General features: G+C 37.6%; 1 protein-coding gene across 1 annotated transcript in view; it reads right to left on the reverse strand.

Annotated features, from left to right (window-relative positions):
* Positions 1 to 22,194, reverse strand: part of FMN2 (formin 2) — a 164,804-nt gene that overhangs the window by 94,871 nt on the left and 47,739 nt on the right. Inside the window, exons 6-7 of the mRNA XM_074580022.1 lie at positions 7,982 to 9,735; positions 6,733 to 6,877 (exon numbers count right to left, since the gene is read on the reverse strand). Of these exons, the coding sequence (XP_074436123.1) occupies positions 6,733 to 6,877; positions 7,982 to 9,735 (1,899 nt within the window). The remainder of the gene's footprint in view (positions 1 to 6,732; positions 6,878 to 7,981; positions 9,736 to 22,194) is intronic.

Raw genomic sequence — 22,194 nt, forward strand, 5'->3', positions numbered from 1 at the left:
ATGAATGCAAAAAAAACCCAAACCAAAAAAAAAAAAAACCCAAAAAACCCCAACACAGAACAGAAAGGTGATGACCCAATATGATATCTAACAGGAGATATCAACAAAAACCAAACAAAAAACCCATGCTGTAAAAGCTTCATCGTTCCCACTTTTAAAGGGGGACATACAGTTACAGTCAGAAGTATGACATTATTCACAGTATCTACTCCAGATGAATATAACAACTTTTTCATTCTTGCTGTATGTACTGAAGTCAGCACTAAGTAATAAAATACAGCCATAAGGAAAAAAAAATCTGCAAAATAAACACATCTGCAAAATCTAGAGGATTTTTGTACTTCTATAACAATAAAAAAATAACAATCTTAAAACCTTGATCTTCATGCTTACAGTAAAAATCTGTTTAACTTGTAAGTCAGTTAGGATCTGACAGAAATACAAACAAGTACATTTTCTTTTTACTAAATCATCATGACCACTGTACTAAACTAATTAACTAATTTCTAGGTGAAAAACATTCAATCTATACGTACATCTAATTATAAAACAATCTGAGTTTTCTTGGTCAGATTTAAAAAACTACTGTACTAAAAAAGCATTGCTTCTTGCCACCTTAGCAAAATCAATGTGGACAGAGAGATGGGAGAAGACATGCGTATTGCTATCTCCGTATTTTTTTCCTTTCTTCTTCCCTTGATGCCATCCAATGCTGCCATGCCCACTGCACTGAGGCCTTGCACTGAGAGAGTCAGAAGCACCATGGAGAGACGGAGAAGAAAGTATTTGAAAAGGTGTAGAACTACTGGCTATGGAAATGCAAGATCGCCAACCTGCGTGAAAAGATGGCTGTATCTAAGATGCCTCTACTCAACAGTGTCAGGTACAGCAAGAATTGTACACAGCCCAAGGTAGAGCAGCTATCTTTCTGCTGGGATTCAAGATCTGGGCTATGATTTTTAGATATGCAGCTTTCAGTCTCACAGAAGAGCTGCAGTTCACTCACACCAATCCAAAGCCTATTTTTCTCTTTATTTGAACAAACTTTCAGTAAGACCTTCCCCTGCAGAGGTCTTCCAGAGCATAGAGAAACACAATGATGCCATTGTCTGACACTCTACACACTGGTTAAGAAATGAACATAACCTTTCTCACCCACACAGAATCCATAAGCAGCAACAGATCTAAAACAGGCCATTACATCAGCAGAACCTTTCAATGCTAGTGAGGATACCGAACAAAACAGAGAAACCCCCAGAGCTCTTAAGTCACAAGATGAGTTTGCAAGATTATCAGATGCGAAGCTCATTTGTTTATTTTTAACCTTGCAAATACGTGATCTGAAGAAAAGAAAGCAAGAAGGAAACAAGCATGAGAAATGCACATGGTTAATAGAGGACATCAACCTGGGAAGCCTGAACAAGTAGAGATATTTGATAGAGAGATACAGACCGGTAAAAATGTGTTTGCAACAAAGAGAATTTTGTAGATACAGTTACAAAACAAGTAATATAACAACAAAACATGCAATAAGCCATATAAAAAGAGAATGAGAGGTAAAAACAGAGATTGCGTTCATACAGCTTCTCATAAAAGAAATTATTCTTACAAGCCAGATAAGTGAGATATTACTTAATTTCATAAATAACTTCCTGACATTATTAATTATTTGCTTGTATAAATAAAAACAATGCATCAGTCAAGTCCTCTAAAGTTCCTCTCTGCTGGGGCAGCAGAACCCCAACTGTACCTCTGGAGAGCACATACAATCGCGGCAAATGGTTGTGCTGTTAACACAGGTAATAGACCAATAAGTGTAGATACAGAAAGCTCCTACAGAAAGACAGTGCCTCCACTGCCTGCAGAGGGAATAAACTCTCCTTTTCAGAAAATTATTTTTCCCTTTTTGTCATTCCTTGTTAATGAATAAACACGAATAAACTTTTATCTGTTAACTCAATATGGCATTTACCTTATTTACCAATTTATACTTATTTTATGTGGCATTTTAGTTCTAGGGGTATTCTATTACCACATCTTCTTTATGTTCTACTTAAACATTCAAAAATCATGAAATCGTTAACTAAACAGTTTTATTGATACATCTTGTTTGCATCTAAGGCTTTTGAAACAGAATGAAACTTCAGTAACCTATTATTTATTTTCTGGGGTGGAAGGGGAAGATCAAAATCTTAATGTCAATAGATTAATCATGGACTTTCCATATGAGAATATCTTCAACATTTTTATTTCCTTTACATAATAGATGATGAACACATGGTCTGCTCTCAAAAAGTTCATTGCAGTTATGTGCATATTATTTTCCAAAAATACAGTTAGAGGATTATCAGTGAGGCTTCTAAGATGACCGTTCAAAAGTTAGGAAAGCAATCTATGTAAGTCAGCTCAGCCCCTTCTGTATACTTATTATGCTGGCATTGATATCAAGATTTTCTGATTCTGTACCATTTTTCCACTGAACCCATTCAGTGCACACTGGCCAATGTACACCGTATGTAAGTACATTTTTAATATTGCATTTACTGTCATTCTTGAGTACGTGGCCTTGATCATGAGACTATCCATTTCCTTCCTGCCTCGATAATTATATGTTTTTTAAGTGCTGCAACAACTGATAAAAGCATTTTTTACTCAGGTGACAGCTTAATTTCCTAAGTAATCATTATGAACTGTGGTCCTTCCACACAGTCCACGCCAGCTATGGAAAGGGTTCCTATGAAAAATACCATCCAGCTATGTAACCAAAACTACTATTGTAACTACACGGCACAGCTGAACAAGACATTCCAAGAGTGAGTTTTCACGCTTCGCTTCGGTCAAACACCGTAGGTTTGATGAGATCCACTATTTGCTGAGAAGATCATCCAGGTCAAGAATACTCTGTGCTCACAAGTTTCTGAGAGAAATTACTTTAGACAGAACACAAGGTGACACAGAATCAGACCTATTATGCTCTATATTTCCACCTGTCAGATCTTCTCCATCCTTCACTCCCTCCCCAGTTATTAATCTTAATCTTCCTTTGCCTCTCTCCTCTTGGCCCCTGTTTTCCAATCTGCCAGTACAAGGTTAGAAAAAATCTTCAGAATTATACCTGAAGTCTCTCCTGAGCAACAGGAACTGAGACATAGCCTGTAGAGTGGTAAAGTTTAAGAAATCCTTTACACAACTAACAAGACATGTATCTGATAAAATATTTCCATATTTCAAGTCTATGAAGCTACGTGGACATGAGCAAAACCAGACTTTGTTTTCTTTCTTAACACTGGCAAAATGAAGGAGACACCCAGTGTGGGGGGAAAAAAAAAAAAAAACAAAACCACCAACCCCAACAAAACTTGCAGCCTAAAGAGCTAAATTTTGGCAAAGTTATAACAACAGGGACTTATAATGAAAGCCAGACCACTTTAATAGGTAGCAATGGCAGCCCCACCTATAATATAGCCCATAAAGGACTTTCTTTGAAGATTTAGTAGGCATTCTCATTGAGTGAGCCTGCACACATTTACAGCAGCTGAGAATTTGACATATATGTATTAACAGAGAAAAATAAATCACAGCTTTTGCCATAGCCAAATGAGAGACAGTAAGAATAAAATCAGCTACATTCTCAAACAAATATTAACACGTAATTTTTTCCTCTTTCTTTAAAGTTCTGAATGGATTTTTAATGTGGCCTTCATTCAGTGCTAGATCTAATATAGATTTTTTTAAAGCATTATTGATTTGTATTAAGTTATTTGCAGATGCTCATGCCAAGGAAAAAACAATTAGAACCAATACTTGGATAGGGTGAAGTTATCCCAATCATTAACTCAAAAAACCCAAAACAACCGCAACAATATAGATAATTTTACCACCTAAAAAGGGGTCACCATTTAGGAATTATTATATCATGCATATCTATATACATACACAAGCAAACACATGCATATACTTTATGGCATATAGCAGAAAAAGCTCTGTGTGCAGAACAGCAGCATACTCCAAAATAATTAACCTTTCACTCACTAAAACATCCCAAAACTATCAAATCTTTCTTCAGATTAGCTACAATTCCCCCCTCCACCATGTGACCTCCTCTGTAAATAAATTTTTATTCCAGCTTACAGTAAAAACATTACTTTATTAAAATCAGATGTTTACATAGAGTACCAAATATTTTATGCATTCGAAAGTTATCTGGGCATTTTTTCCTGACTACTATTTCCAGCGTAGCTAGTATTTTACATCCAATCCATCTAAGCAATACATCCGCTCAGCACACCCGCACACCAATGCAAGGAGGAAAACCAATTGCCAGACTAGAGTGTTTCTGGAAATCAGCAGAGCTTTGCGGGTCCTGGTTCTGTTCTGTACAATGCTCCTTCATAGCTCAACAGGTGACAGACCACATCTGCTTTGCATAACGTGACCCTGTAAAACTCACTACAGAAACACCATTTGTAAGATCTTTACAATGCCCGTAACTATCCTAGAAGCCATGTAAGTCAGTAACCACTTAAACAGCACTTGGTTCTTCCTATAAAAACATACTTGTGGAATTACAGCCATGCTTTCTCCAAATAACTGCTTCTTCTGCTAAACATGGATGGACTTCATTATCCAAGTGTTTACTGCGGTATACATGAAGAGAATTTCAAAAATGAAGGCCTGCATTCCAAACTGTTGAGAGGGCATACGTAGAATATATTTGTGAAGCTGTTCTAGTTCAGTTGTATCATGTCAGTACTATGAAAAGCCCAAACTGGAGTTGCACACATGAACATTTAACTTTGACATCTGCAATAAACGATAGCTCTAATTGTAGTTCTAGTGAATGCCTGCAATCACCTATTTGGTTGATCTTTTACCCCCAGATACTACAGTTCAACAAATCAGACTTCTCCATTACGCAATTTCTCTCTAATTTGGAGAGCAGTACATTTGTTTCATCACTAGAGGAAGAGAAACACACAGGAGATTATCTTCTGTCAATTTAGGTGGCCCACAGGAATGTTCATTCTAGACGATGGGACCTACTTAGATTGCCTTGAACTTCTGTGTGGAAATTTCTGTCATAAACAACTTGTTCTTTTCAAAGAAGTTAAGAACAGTCAGTCATTTTCATTTAGTTTTATCTATATTTTATTTATTTATTGACAATATATCTAAATTTTTGTCACTGCAAGAAAAATAAATACTCTTAGTATTAAAATCCACATCTAATGTTTATTCATAATCACTGTCTGTTTTTAACCACTGTTTATGTTACAGAATTAAACAGTTGCCATTTGTACTCTGTTTAGAGATTTGCCATCACTAAACCTCATGAAATGTGAATGGACCAACAGTTCATAGGCAAAGCATCAGGTATACCTTTGCACTCCTTTTTTACTTAAAGAGCTATCATACTAATTTAGTTAAGAGTAACCATTAAAAGAGGCTTTGTCTAGAAGGAGGGAAGAAGAGCAAAGGTGTTCTCACTTTGGCAACTTATTGCAGGACAAGGTAGCAGCAGCACCGTTACCTTTTCTCCCATCCCAGCTAGTACAGCACACAGGTACGTGAGGAACAGCTACACGAGCGTGGCTGAACTATCCTTCCCATCCATCCAGATAAAGGTTTTATCCAACTCCCTGGCATGATCATCTTAACTTCATTACCAGTTCTGTTGCCTGCAGCAGGTTGCCAGCACAGTAAAAAGCACCTGCATGTTTATATTGCTGACCAAAGTGTGTCTGTGGGGGCAAGATCTCCAGAACTACTAGGTGGAAAGGTCGTACCCAAACATAAGATCTACTGCATGGAGACTTTGAAGAGTCTTACTGTACATCCAATGTGGAAAAAAAAATCCTGTATAGCATTAACCTGTATATTAAAAGATGATACAAAGAGCAGCCTAGTCTTGAACTGAGAACAGGAATGAACACACGATAAAAGAACTTTAACTGCTGTTTAGGATTCTACATAAGAACGTCCTCCTCTACAGCCTGAGAGTTTAATTGCAAATTAATGATCATACCACCACAATTTGATTTTTACACAGATACCAAGACAATTACAGCTGTCTAGTCACGTAAATATCCAGATTCAATTCTCTTACCCCAGGGTTTAAACTCCTATATTTAAAAGATGCTTCCTAATTTTATTGTACACCATTCCATTTCAAGAAACCAGTTTGGTTAATGTTGGATTTTCCCAACTGTACTTGTCATTTATTGTATGCATAAACTTCATGTTCAGTATATATATATAAACACAACACAAACAACTGTTTTGACTGGTATAATATTAGGACTTAGATTCTTACACATAATTTTTCTCTGAAGTCATAATAGTTCATATGCAACTCATTATTTAATTTATAAAATTAGTCAGAAAAATTTATATACCACTCATTACACACGTGCAGTCAATTTCAAAGCATCATATATGCACCTAATTATTTTAGTTTTATTTTTGTTAATTAAATGGATAAAGCAAAGATTTTTTTAAAGAAAATACACACTTGAAAAGTAATTTATTAAAAAAGAAATTTTCAGTCTTTAAGACATATAGCTTTGAAACCCACCCTACGTTCTCTTCTTATGTTTCTATGCGATGTGTATATATATATACATAGAGTAACAATTTCACACCAGGCAAAATTAATCTCAGCTGCATGCAAAAATCTGTCTTTATGTAAAAACCAGCCTAGAAAAAAAAATCTGAAATTAAATGAGTACTCACTTGTTTAGTCTTTGTTTTTGTAATGGTGTCCGAAATGGGTTTCTTCCTCTCTTTAACAGCTGTTTTAGAAAACAGTTCTTCAAACTCATGATAATCTATGGAAGGCTCTTCAATTTTTTCCCACACAAGTGAAGCACTAGAATCTCTAAAGTTAAGCAAAAGACCTATGTAGGGCAACGTCAAACTAAATAAGGTCATAAATGGAGGAATGAAGAAAATAAAATAGCAGCAATTTAAAAGTTGTTGCCTAACTTCTACTAGCAGCACTCTGATAAGATACACTGTTGATTCTCCCCCATACTTCTTTGTTTGCCTCTTTGTTCACACACAATAATGGTCAGGCTCATTTATAGTCACACCCTTTACATACACAGGAATATAAATAGGCTGTATATAGGCTATAAAACATACAGACATGGACACAAAGAGAAGCATAAATAGGTAGTTATCTGCAGACCACCTGTGTGACAGCGGCAAGAACTTCAAAAGAAAGAAGAAATTTATCATTAAATAACAGCAGAAGAGTTTTACAATCAGTACTCCAAGACATAAAGAAAACATTAATAAGGAAACTTATTTTTGTGACCAAGAATGATACTTTACAAACAAACAAAAAGCATCCACAACTGAAAAAAGTACAGCAAGGTCATATCAAAGTAAGGGCTACCAGAATAGCTTTATGCTGCCATGCGAATAAATTGCAGTTTTAATCTGCCTGCTGAGTGTACAAGGTGGAAAGGGGAGGGGGGCGAGGAAAAAAAAAAAAAAAAAAAAAAAAGGATTTCTAGGTCACTGGAGAAAGGAAAGAGGAGGATAAAATGCATTCAGCACACATTCATCCAGAAGGAAGACACTACCAAAACTTGCAAGCATCCAGAGAGAGACCAATGATATCTTTAAAGTTGAGGGGAAGCACAAATGCGACATCTTAAAAAGCATCTCACAGAACGCTTAGTGGCACGCAGTCACCCCTAGATCTCTGATCAGTGTGTGGTATGTAACCCCAAAGGACAGCTGAAAACATTACCCTCAAAGACCTTTCATGTGCAAATAACTACTCAGAGTTTGTGTGCTTTAAATAAAATGGGCACCCCATTTACATATCCAACTATAAATAAAATCCTGTTTGCAATAAAGTTGTCTCAAAGACCTGCCTAGCAGTAAATAAAGACTTTTGCTCATAACATACGACACTATCAGGACAGCCATAAAGTGAAAATACCGCTCTCTTCACAACCCTATGACTTACCTTTTACTGTGGAGCTGAATTCTCGTCCAGTAAAGAGGCTTCATTGGCCGAGAGGGCTCTATAACATGTTTCCTGCTTCCTTTCTCCTGATTCATCCCCATTGCAAATAAACCAGATGGTAACGGAGGAGGAAGAAACCCACCGACTTGCGGGACTGCTGGGTGGGTGCTGCCCTGGGCTGGCACTGGAAGTGGTGGTGCTTCTCCAGGCAAAGGTGGTGGGGCTGGAGGTGGCATCCCCAACCCAGGCAAAGGAGGGGGTAGTGGAGGGACACCAGCACCAGGCAGAGGTGGTGGAGGGGGGACACCAGCACCAGGCAGAGGTGGTGGAGGAGGTGGAGGGGGGACACCAGCACCAGGCAGAGGTGGTGGAGGAGGTGGAGGGGGGACACCAGCACCAGGCAGAGGTGGTGGAGGAGGTGGAGGGGGGACACCTGCACCAGGCAGAGGTGGTGGAGGAGGTGGAGGGGGGACACCTGCACCAGGCAGAGGTGGTGGAGGAGGTGGAGGGGGGACACCTGCACCAGGCAGAGGTGGTGGAGGAGGTGGAGGGGGGACACCTGCACCAGGCAGAGGTGGTGGAGGGGGGATACCAGCACCAGGCAGAGGTGGTGGAGGAGGAGGCGGCGGGGGCAGGATGCCCCCTCCGGGCAGAGGTGGTGGCAGTCCTGCTCCAGGCAGAGGTGGTGCTGGGGGTGGGGGTGGCATTCCCAGGCCAGGCAGAGGAGGAGGTGGGGGAGGGACACCAGTTCCAGGTAAAGGTGGTGGTGGTGGAGGGGGAGGCGGGATGCCCCAACTGGGCAAAAGGGGTGGGACTCCTGCTCCAGGCAAAGGTGGTGGTAGAGGTGGTGGTGGTACTGCAGCACATGGGAGAGGAGGGGCTGGAGGCAGCATCCGTATCTCCCCGCTTGGCAAAGGTGGAGGAGGAGGAGGAGGAGGAGGAGGGGGTGGTGGCATGCCTGGCAAAGAGTGGTCCAGGTGTGGCACTGCCGAGCCAGCAGAAGGAGGGAGTCCTGAGCTGGGTAGGGGTGGTGGGGGTGGTACTCCTGCCATGGACATGTGAGTGGAAAGGGAAGGGCCATGTGCTCCAGACAGGGGAGCAACTGGTTCTGTGGCTGGCAATGATGGGGGAATGCTACATGTGGGCTCCGGGGTCAAAGAAGGAGGACGTTCACTACAAGTCACATCTACAGTACTTAGAAGCTGATGGGAATCTGGCATTTCAGTCTCTCCTTCAAATGCAAGGGACAAATTAACTTTGGGTCCTGGAAGAGGTGATTGCGTTGTACTCTGTACTGATTGGCTTGCATCCAGCGGCACCGAGATTAGCTTCGGTGACAGAATTAAGGAAATTTCAGAACAGAACGTGGGCTGTAGTTCTAGAGCTGGCAATTTCTGAGTTTGCCCTTCACTTTTGCCCCCTTCTAAGTGCGGTGGTGGGGGTGGCTGTGGCAGTGCATTGGCTGAAGGCATTGTGTGTGTTAAATAATCCTCCGTTGGTGATGTTTGTACAGATCTTGCTTGTGACACAGTCCTAGGTACAGTATCCTCTCCGTTCTTTTGAAGAGTCACGCCGCTGAGTTCCCCACAGACTGCATGTGTGTGTTCATTTTCCTGCTCCCTCCCAGCAGTCTGTACCTCTGCAGCAGGGAACTGTTTCTCTAGTTCTGCAATTTTGGTTCTCAGATCCTCAATAGTTTGCTCAAGTTGTTGGATGACACTGGCGCGCTCCTCAGACTTCACCTCAAAGTCATCCTTTGAACGAAAATAAATACATAATAAGCACAAAACAGGTAACATCCATCACTATATATATAAAAAAAATAGATCAAGAATATTGGTATTCCAGATGTTCAGATAGAAGCCAGTTATGACAAACCTTTAAAAACAGAGGTATCATTTTGGCTAGGTGCATCTTACAGTGGAAGAAGATAGCTTAGGAAAATTACTTGCTTCAGTATGAAACTACCTTCATCTGTATGAGCATGTTTTAGACTGTGATTATATTTGGCAAAACTGGAAATCAGCAGCAACCCCTCCCTCCCCCCACATACTCTGACCAAGAAAACAACCAACCACTGAGCACAAGTACTGCAAGCATTTGTGTACACATGGATATGCAGACATATTGGTGGGAAGGGCACTGCACTACTTTAATTCTATTAACTGAAAATATGCTAAGTGTTTCTTCAAAGGGATGCACTGTGCATAACAGACTAACGTGCTACTGACCACTGAGTTTCAATATACACCTTAACGATACGACACAGATTAGGAATGCAGAACATAACAAATGTGCACTTCTTGAAAACAGCTGATCTCAGAACAGAGTAATTATGCTTTTCTCCAGCCAGCATGCTTGGGAAGGAAAAGCAGACAGACAAAACTAAGGGAGAACTTTCATTCCACCCAAAATTTGAAACTCCTCTGCCAAGTGACAGACTGTGAGTGAATAACATTAGAAGAGCTTCCTGTCTTGAATAGTTATTCTGTATTTGACAGTTTCCCCTTTTTTCATATCTTTCTCTGAAGCATCTGATCCTGCCTGTTGCAGACAGAGTAGAGGAACCATTAACCTTAAATAGCACAATAATTCCTACGTTTTTAAATAAATACAAGTAACAAATGGTACTAAATTTAATGGGTACGTGCTTTTATCAAAAGGTACCAGAAGAAGCAACCTAGTACAAAAATAGCCATTTGTGTTTATTCAGGAAAGCTGAACAGGAGACAGAACAGACATGACTTTACAACACAAAATGTTTTAATAAAGAACTTATTATCTTCCAGTTGTATGCCTTTACTTTTTAGTACTTTTTTTTTTTCCTCTTCAAAATCGGAACATTGGTCAGAACTTCAAGCATTTAGTTGAATTAAGTTTCTCATGCAACAGGTTTCCCAAGTGATTGCAGGAAAAGTTACTTAGTCCCTTTTTGTTCCCTTTTATAAAAACATAAGCTTCATGGATAAGACTGCTTACTTCATAGGAAATCTTTCAAGTATTCAGATTTTACAGGTCTTGTAAAGAAGCCTACAAATAAACATACAGTACCTGATATACTAATTGCCTTGATTTGTTTCAGGAAGATGATGTTTTTCATCTCATCCTTTGACACATGAAACATTTAAAAGTCATTTTTCTTTCTGGAAAATGAAGTTGTAACTTCCAGCTGGGGACTATTAATAAAATATATGCTCATTAATACTTAAAAAACTTTTTCTGCACAGAATTGGTTTTCAAACTTAAAATTTCAATTTTGTGTTTATCTTAAGAGTTTCCCAGCTGTCCTAAAGCAATCCCAGAAGTAAAACAGCAGCTACTACATTTAAACCAAATAATGTTTGATTTTGAAGCACCTTTATCAAAACTTACAATCCTCTACATTGTTTGAACTTTCTGGAATGGGAGTTTGAACCAGAAGTTATGGATTACAACTAGGCCTCCCTCCCAAATTTTGAAGAGAAATGTAAAAGAAAGAAAGGAACATCAAAAAATGTGGGTTTTTTTCAATGAATAGTGAAGGAATGAACACAGCAGACATATTAACAAACATTATTATAACAAGCAAAAGAGGCTGAAAAAGACATTTCCATTACAGACTACTCATGGTGCTTCAAGGCACGCAGTTTCCACTAGTAGCTCAATACTTTGTAGCAGCAACAATTTTGTTGAAGAACTTCATTATAAAGCAGAAAGAGAATATTTTATTACCCCTTTGTTTCATCTGCTCTTATCCCCCTACCAGTCACCTGTAAATACAATAATAAGGCCTATCAATTCTTCAAAAGGCAATGTTATCAAAGGAAATATGTGTTCCTAGTATTATTAAGGCTGCACACCAGTTTTCAGTTACTTGAGAACAAATCCAGGTTCCCCAGACTGTAACTCACCTCTGCTCCCATTTTACACTGTAAGAACACTCCACCAAGGGTTTTCTGACAGATAGAGCTTCCCAATACTATCTAAATTGGAAAATTCTTTCCTGCCACAAACTGAAGCCAACAGGATTAGACACTATATTTAAAAGTTCTGAAGCGATTTGCCTAAATCACGGCTGATCTCAGAACAGTTCACTGTTTTAAAAACTCATTTATTCAGGAGATTGGATACAACTTTTCACAAGAAAAAGAGGTAATCCTTGAATCCTGAAATTCAACCTGAACTACAGGAAAAATCTAGAATTCACTGTTTACAAGAGAAATTACCCTGTAGACCATGAAATTTCTTTCAAGAGAATAAGTATTTTTTAAAGGTTAAAAAAACGGGAAATCAAGTGAGTTGATTGAGCAATTCAGACAACAACAAAAAAAGATTCTATTGATGAATTCCAGTGACTTTTTATCCTAGGCCCTAAGAAACAATTTTTCTGCTGTCCTTGAGACATGGCATTTCAAACAACCTGATTTTTGCTATTGTGTTGTTACCTAAGAATCACCAAAATATCCAAGTTTTCACAGAAACAGTGTATTATGAACAATCAAGAGATATTTATCCAGAGCAAATTACATACTTTGAATTTATTTGGTTTAAAAAACAAACAAACAAAACACAAAACAAAGCCTGAGAATTTATATGCTTCAGTAATTATTTTAGATAAACAGAGATATTTTTCATTTAGACTTTTAAGATGCTCTCAGATTAGTTTAATTAGATTTCTGCCTTTCCCCTAGCAAGAAGTTTAAAGCCTTTCTCTAGATCAGAAAGGGCTTTATCAAACACAAGCCACAGCAAGTTTCCACGATCCTCAACAAGGAAGGAAATGCAAAATATACATGTCCAATCAGAAATTAAAATTAGACTGTTTTCTTAGAAGAATAAGCAAAGGAAGACTTAATTTTTCACACACGTAAAAGATGGCCAAAAGCTGTTGACAAGAACCAGAAGACCCAGATAAAAAAAAATACACATAATGAAAAGAAGGTTTTTCTAATCCAAAGGACAATTCCACAGCAGAAACCTACGGGGTTTAAAAGAGATATGAGGGAACTCTGTCTTGCCTAGAGTTCTTACCCAGGACCCAGGTACTGTGGAACAGTCTTCTTTCTGTAAAGAAAGAAAGAAAGTTGGAAGCTTAAGCCTTGCTTTATCCAGGTGACTTCAGCGTGAAAGACGTGAGCAGGAAAAAGAATTCCAGAGGTGTATGGCTATAGAATGGTGCCAAGCATTTCTCAAGCAGGTTGTACGTGCTCCATGTGCAGTGAATTCAATGCTCAATCTGGGACTGCTGGCCTGACGGTGTTTGTGTTGCACTGATAGACTTGTATGTGTACAGTATCCAACTGATTTGGGAATACTGGCTTTACTGTATAAAGGTTGTACACTTGGATCTGCACATGTACCAAAAGCCCATACATGACATCCAATTAATTCCAATCTTGTCATGTTTTCCACATGTGCACATCAGATGTCCAGCATAAAGCTCATCTATATGGACAAAACATGCCCAGAATCTTCAAAGGTATAAAAGCTCAGCTTGCAGCTACCTTCTCTACTGAGTATGATGTCCTAGTTTCTCAGATTAGTGACTGAAACCTACAGACCCTTCTATAACTAAATTTCTAGGCAGAAAAAACCCCGCACATGTGAAATTTAGCACTAGTCTATATGTGTATATATATACACACATATATGTGCGTGTGTGTATTATATATTTATCAATATCTATCTATCTCAACTTGCATTCACTTATAAACTTTATGAATAGCCATAAAGTGTCTTTTTCTTCTGAAAATAAACATAATGGCAGATCTTAATGGCAATTTTGGAATATTTGAAAAATAAAGACACATTACAGTTTAGTTTTAGAAGTTAATGACTTATACTATTACAAGCCAACAAGTTGCATCAGCAGTTTGATCATTTTCAGCAATTTGTCACTTAGTGTCATGAAATTTCCTCTCTGGGTAGAATTCATATTTAGATGATAGGATTATACTTCTTGATTTTTTTTTCCCCAAAACATTAACCTTTTAGTTTCTCTACATCAGAATTCACGATTCAGAATCCAAGCTGCTACCTGACTGCAAGCACACACAGGGAATAGAAGCATAAAGCTAAACAAGACTGAGATGGCAAAATAAAAGACCCCTCGGGTCTTCCAGTAAGTCAACACCTGGTAGTACTAGCAGCATCCATTTACTTGGAAAGATGCTCTTTCCAACTGCTCTGTTAATAAATGCCTCTTTTGTACGCGATGTGAAAAATTTCGAGTGCGCATGCTCACCAAATGGCACAAAGTAGTGCCACAGTAAGTATTTAATTCAGATAAATGTGATCTCTATTCAGGTTTCTTTTTAAAGCTGTCTCATTTTCAAAGCTGCTTCTTGCAACTGCAGATCAACCTTGCCAGAAAAGGAAACACAACATTTTAACTGGCATTTTCAGTGCTACAGTGATTGTCAAATGAGAAGTACTGATGGACACTTGATTTGCATTCAAACAAAATAGCATCCATCTAACTAACTCTCACATTTCCCTTAATCCTCAAGGCCCGTTGCAGCATTTTAGTTTTACAGTAGTAGAAGTTGAGTCAAAAGCTGGCAAATTTGCCAATGGCATCGGGGGAACTGCTGAAGGAGTAGAATTAGTATTGGATACTACTTTCTTCCACAGACCACGAGATGACATCTTTTTTTGAGAAGCTTTTATTATACTGAAGATGCATGTACGGCGACAAAGGAGATACATGCTCCATGCTTATGGTTTTCCTACAACCACAAGGAAACATGCTGCACAGTTCCCCAAGACAGCACTAAAGAAGCGAACGCTGGAATAGAAACAGTGTAATGCACTGCCCTGCCTGAAGTGATAAACTCTACTTGGTGGATGTGAGCTAATCTCCCACACAGTGACACGCTGCAACAGATAGATTATACCAGCCTGCACTGTGCTGGCATTGGGACTATTTAGCTCTTCCTAAGCTAAAGCGCTAAGACACATCTATTCAACCAAGAGGTTTTGTCATAACCTACCCCGGGTGACAAAAAAACCCAACACCGTTACATGCAGAAATCAATAATTATTGCAATTCCAATCATTCAAATAAATAAACACAGGATCAGCAGGGAGCATGGACCTTTGAAGAAAGATGCATGCATTACAAATGCCAACTTCTAAAGCTGGAAGTCAGAAGAACACAGTTTTGTTCAGATTCAGTTTCTTGAAGCTTCTGTTCCTGAACAGTTTGAATTCCTTATCCCTGGGCTAAGTGCTTTTCAGAGGATAAGATCCCAGTTCTTTACAGTTCCCATTTTAGTAAATAATAAAAACCAAAAATCAAAACCCAACTTGAAATGCATCAAAGATTGAAAGAGTTTTCTCTTTATAAGTTGTAAGACTCTTAACTGAGCTGAAATATAACCTTAGGTTATCCGCAAGTTCTGCTACAATAGGAACCTCAAAAGAATTTTTGTAGACTACAGACAAGACAAGATAAAATAAAAATCTCACAGAACTACTGACCACCCTAGGGGCTACACAGCAGTCAAGTGTAATTACTGTCATCTTACATAATATTACTTTTAGCCTGCACAAATAACATTTTTCAGCCCGATTGCCCAGAAAGTTTTAGACCATCTTTATCTAAAAAAAACCAACCAAATGAAAAAAACCAACCAAAAACACAAAAACCCCACACCTCAAGTCTTGAAGGCTCTTCTCCTAGCATATATGAAATATAATGATTAGAGAAGCATGAAACAGTTCAGTAGTAAACAATAAAGTCTTCAAAAAAGGTTTACCCCTCCATATAGCTTCATTTGGGCCAGAAACTGTTTTTACTGTTCTGCCACTCACCCAGTGTAAAACAAGTATGTAAATGAGAACCTGCATAGAAAGAAAAAAGGAGGAAAAAACCCTATTAAAAAAAAAGTTTCAACTTTATTAATTTAAATATTACCTTATTTTGCCTATTTCTGCTGTCTTTTTAGGTGTTCTGTTGATCGCAAAGAGACTTCCAGAGTAGAATTAGCTGCACTTGAGTCTTTCAGCAGATGAAGAGACAACTAAAACCTAGCCACCTACGTCAGCAATCCAATAAGCAACAGGTAACTTAATAGTCACGGATTTCCTTAAAAGTTGGGATAAAACCTGTTCTGGATTTATTTTCTGCTCAATATTTAGGCTGTTAATTGAAATGACTATCACGTGATGAATCACTTCCTTTCTTCTATTGCCTGCATTTGTCCTAAAGTATTTTAGCCATGAGTCGAAAAGGTTTGAGTAGTTTTCCTATGTATCCAGGCCAAGGCAACCATCCATCTCATTCTGTCAAAACACAAAATAAGATCTGGCATACCTTGATCGTTACCACATCGGCATACTAGCAAAAGGAGTTGAACTTTTTCACACCCGTCCTTTTCTTAATTTTCAATTCAATTTGAGATTGACTGGCAATCTGGGAAGCAGTCGATATGTATACTAGTTTATTCTATTATTATTTCTGTGTTCTTTGTATACAGAAACTATACTAGTTTTTACGCTAGAAATAACAGTAAGGATTCTGCTGCCCCAAATGTGAACATTAATAATCTAAATTTGAAGGAGGACTCGGAAAGTCTTTAATTTCTTCCCTGATGGTCCGGTACTGGAGGTCAAAAAAGGTAATGATTTTCCAGGTGAACTTTACCACAACCTGATAAGCAATTGCTCAGAGTATGATACTTCTACACAGTACTTGCCCTTTTTATCCAAGAGTTCAGCCAGACCACAAAATGGGAGGTTCACATGTTGCTTTTGTTTCAGGCTTCCAGCAGGGAATAAGCAGCAAAAAATATCCACAGTAAGAATAAATCTCTGTAGAAAGGGATGAATAGTCTTTGCTACCCTGAAATACGAGCCTACTACTCACAACAGAAAAAGTTTGGAGAAATGGAATAGAGTCTTCACAAATGTATCCACGAACATGCTGAAGGCAGGGGGCTGGAGGTCAGTCAGCTTCCCTAGCTCTTTGAAAGTGTGAAGGCTATATTAAAAGCAAAGCTGTATAACTTCAGGTGAGAGAACATTAAATAAAATCAATCACAATCAAATCAAAGATGAGCTTTATGTTTTGAGAGGTTAAGCAAAACCTTTTTGTTATCATGGACATTAGAAAATAATCATTTGTTCTTCAAGAAAAGCTGAATATTGAAAACAAAGATAGTAATTAAACATTCAGGAATATGCGAGTTATTTTTTTATCAGTAGTTTTTGGCTTTGAATGTATCTATTGGCATATTCTCCAAAGAACAAGTAAAAGAAAAATATATATTTAAAAATATAGAAAAGAAAAAAGCGATCTTACTGGTTTTACTTATACCAACTTAAAATGGAGAACCTAACAATAGCTATCTTTTGATCTAAGTAGGAGTTAAACCGGTTAGTCCGTTTTGTATCCAAGGAGCAGAAATTCTTCTCAGCTTTAAGTTGTCATTCAAGTATGGCAATATTCCATGGTTATGGTTATTTTTCTGGTTGTGGTTTGGTTTGTTTGTGGGTGGGGTTTTTTGGTTTTTTTGTTTTGGGTTTGTTTTTTTTTTTTAAAAAATAATTTAGCATATTTCTAAGTTACAGAAATATCCATTTCCACTAAGAAAAAACATTTCTTATCTCTTTTCCACACACAGCGTTCTGTGGAAATTCTCAGGCTCTACACCACTGTAAAGTGACACTTGATCTTTAATACTGAGAGAAATAAAAGAAGAATTTAATCTTTAGAACATGGCTCACTTTTGACTTGATGAGATCTCTCCAATAGGCTAAGCCAGCTTGACAAACGGGATCAGTCTGTGCTGTTAGGAATGTCACAAGTAGAAATTTTCTTTCAAGTGACCAGATATTCTTTGGAGACATGTTTTATGGAAACATGCATTTGTATGTGTGTGTCTAGACACATATGCACACACATACACACAAACTTACATATACACACTCTTTCATGCCGCTCTCTTGTGTTTAATATGATTTCTTCATCTGTTTTCTTGAGTTTAATTTCTGTGGAGTTCTTCTTAAAACATTTTGGAAAGTAGGTAAATAGTAGAGTACCTAAAATATTCTATGTAATCCAAATATAGTATGGTACCATTGAATATACAAAAACTCTATGCTTTCACTTCTCTCTAAAAGGTGAGAGAAATTTCATATAGAAATAATAAAACTTCCAATTTAAACCAAATTTTGGGAGAAGGGGAGTTTATAGATTTTCATCTGAAATATGATTTCAGTTTGAGAGAGAATTTAAGAAAAAATATTGTATTTTAATAATTAAATATACAGCTCTGCAATATATTTTGCTTTGACCAGGAACACATAGATGGAATGAACACTCTCTCAATTTACCTATTTTCACAAGCAAAAGGAGTGAGAAGCCAGAGAAGAAAGTAAAAAACGCTTTAAACTTGCATTTTCAATAGCTGCATGCCTATCGTGCATTTCTATTCATCGCTCCCTCACAGAAGTGACAGTGCTCCTCTAGTGTTTTACAAGCAGCTCACTGTAAATGGCAAGAGAAAAACATACTAGTGCTCAGAATCACAGACAGACAGAAAAGAGATAATTCCAAGCCCTATCCCATACAATAATTCATGTCTTGAGAAAGAAGAGTCTCTCACACTGTAGCCAACGATTTTAAGTACCACCAAGTAATTCTAGTTAAAATAAATAATTTTCTCAGTTTTACTCTCATTTCTTCTTGTTTGACCATGAATGACAGAAGAAAGAAGTCTGTAAATCGTAAGTCAGCTTCCATTGGATTGAATTTGCAAGCACACTGTTCAGGCATTATTATTGCCTGAAGCTTAAAGCTGGTGCTACTTTTCAAAGAAGTTGTATCTAAAACGACAAAAAACTCTGTCTGGTTCTGTCTAAGTATAAACCATAGTCAAAATGGAAAATACAGAAATAATTACGAGTCAAAATTTATATTATACACTGCCATATTCTCATAAAAGTATGAGATGTAGAAGTTGTGAAACCAGATGAATCGCTTGAACTCAACCAGTAGTTTCCTGAGAATTTTAATCAACGCCTGTAAGTACACAGTATTTGAATTAGTAGTAACTCATGGGAAATTTATATGCTTTTAGAGCACAGATTTTCATCTCCTTAAGCTGTTATCAAAAGAACACATCAGAAACATAGCAAGACTTATCATTTTACCACTGACTAGGCAAAGCAGGAAGTATATATTAGCACTACCACATAGCCATCCATGGAGATTAGCAAAATCTGGACAAAAACAACCAAACATCTAAACTAGCCTTTGCTTGAGGGAGAGTGCTGGTTGGGAAGGGATTGGACGGCGTGACCTTCTACTGTCTGTTCAGCCCTAAATTATTCTATGGTTTTTATGTTATTTCAGAGCTATAATTGAGACAGCATGCCACATATCAGAGGAAGAACAGAATAAAGAGCCTTACAAATTGAAATAAGCATATAAGTAAATCTTCATCTTGACATCAACATCAAGAACACAGATTGGAACAAAACAAATTTTAGTCTCACCATAGCCAGGAGGAAGAGTGCAAAAATGCGCTATTGTCACTCGACTGAAAATTATACCAATGTATTGTTCCTTTTAAAGAAGCAAACACTGCCTTCAAGCAAAACAACGGAAGTCAATCCAAGTATTGTGAAGCCTGGATATAATACAAAATACTAACATTTGTTCTGAGAATTAACTGCTTCTATTTTTCTACCAGACAGGCTTGCCATATTATACTCCTTTATTTATTTTTATGTAAATACGGAGTCTATGATTTATATTTTATGTATGTCAGTTAATAGATAAAACTGATGTCAGATGCACTTTTTTTTAAAAAACATAAAAATCTTTCCCTCATCAGAACTAAATGGAAAAGATTCAGGATTATGGTTGAAGAAATGAATTTCATATTCAAAAGAAAACTGAGCTCCTTATTTAAAGTATGGTAATTCACCAGAAAAACTTTAAAATTATTACTACAAAGACGGTCATCCAGAAGTCTCATAGACCAAATTAAATGTGTTCCCTTCACTGGTTTGGAAAAAAAACAAAACAAACCAAACAACTTAAGAGTGACAGAACAGAACTTTCTAAACATTTAATGTTTCAGGATTTTTGTTATTATTTTTAGGAGATGGTGTTATGATCTTTGAGAGATGCTTCAATTACTAAACTTAGTCAAACAGTAAAAGTAAGCACTTTTTACAGGTAACCTATTAACCTTTAGAAAGCCACCACTTTCTGACTAAAAATAAAAATAAAATCATTTTCTCACTCTAGGGTATCTGCAGGATCGCCCAGAAGTGACTTACAAGTGCCTTGCAGAGTCCATTCAAAAATACTTAACTGCCATCTAGTGGCTGAGTAGGCCGACTTGTTTATGATGCTTTTCAGGCTCTCTAATTAAACACTTCCCTCATTTCCAATATTTCTACTTGAGTTCTCATCCTTCCTTCAGAGCCTAAGAAATCACGACATTACCAGAAGACAGTGTTTTAATCACAAAGTTCACCTACTAGTCATGTAGGAAGAAGAACATACTGGAACAGATAATCTCTGTTTAAATTGTATTGAGGTCTCAACTCAGAGAGCCTCACTTCATACTTTAAAAAGTTCAATTAATTTACCTGCTACAGCTGTAGAACATGAAAAAATCTATTAGTGCTTATTTGGCTTCCTAAAAACAAACCAAAAACAAACCTGAAATTGCAGCACTTTTAAACTGAAGACTGAATTCTAATATAAAGAATCAAAGATAAATTTCCATCTATAAAATTAGAAACTTCTGCATAAGAACTATATTTCATGAACACAAATGTAAAAGTCATAGTACTTACATCCTGGATGGAAGTTTGGCAGAGGTTAGACTCCCCTGTACTGCCTGAGCAAAATGCTCTGCACTTCAGCCGTTCCTATGACCCCGGCAGTAGAGTCTTCCGCCAGATTTCTATCATCTTGTTTCACACAAAATTTGTTTCTTTCTGTTCCTTTCATAAAGCACAATTTATTCTCAAGGCTAATGAGAAAACACTATCTGCCTACATATGCTTCCTGTACTCACCCATTTTAAGCTAAGATATCCCAGTTCTCCTTAAAACAATATATCCAATTCTATTTGGCAGGACAGAGATCATCAGTTAGCTATAGGGCTTACTTTGAAAAATGCAATAGGTATAGACCTCACTATCATTCAATTCACATGGAAAACTTCCAAAAAAGTTTGCTTCTTTCAGACTCCTTTCTTTCCTCTATGAGACAACTGGATATGGTAGATCCTTGTGAATATGTCATACATTTTTGTTGTTGGTTTTGGGCTTTTTTGGTTTGGTGTTTTTTTTAACCCAAATGTGTACCTTTTTTCTCCTGGCTGAAATCTAAGACTTAAGCAATCATGCTTTTGCAGGAAAAGAACTGTCTTAGAAGAACTGTTTATTGACTCTCCAAACCTTCTCTTCCTCCTTACAAAAAGTAAACTGATACATAGTAAAGGGACGGAAGAGGAGTGGAAGAGGAGTTCCCAGGATCACTGGGTTCTTCTGAGAAATGTCTCAAGAAAGAACACGTAAAACGAAGCAGTGTAAAAAGAGCCACAGACAGAGAATGGTTTGGGAGATCATAAAGAAAGAGTTCCCAATTTTCCTCCAATTTCTGTTGAACACAATTGTTAACCAGTCTCATCTACAGTTCGCCTCTAGCCTGATGAAAGCCATGTAATACTAAAATAAAACAGGTTTTTAAAATCTCCCTTTTTATTCATTTCGTACGTTTAGTAGAATAATTTCACCATTTCAGACAAATCTTACATTTATCTTCTTTATTTTACCTTCGCCTGTAAAGAAACATCTTCCTGAAATTTTAAGAGAGAGTTTTGAGAAGCATGCATGTTTCCAATACAAAGTCTAGCTGTGATATTTCATAATAATAAAAAATAAATCCCAATCCCGCCAATGTTTTTGTCATGGTTTCATCTGGGATAGAGAGCTGCTATACTAGCAGCTGGTATAGTGCTATGTTTTGGATTTGGGATAAAAAAAGCAATGTTGACAGTACACTGCTGGTTTTGGTTGCTGCCAAGCAGTCGAGGTCTTTTCTACTCCTCACACCCCCCCAACCAGCAATTAGGCTGGGATTGCACAAGAAACTAAGAGGAGACACAGCTGGGACAGCTGACCCCAACTAACCAAAGGGATATTCCATATCATATGACGTCATGCTCAGTATATAAAGTGGGGGGAAGAAGGAGGAAGTGGAG

This window comes from Larus michahellis, chromosome 3, assembly GCF_964199755.1.
Source record: "Larus michahellis chromosome 3, bLarMic1.1, whole genome shotgun sequence".
In the NCBI taxonomy this organism is placed as follows: domain Eukaryota; kingdom Metazoa; phylum Chordata; class Aves; order Charadriiformes; family Laridae; genus Larus; species Larus michahellis.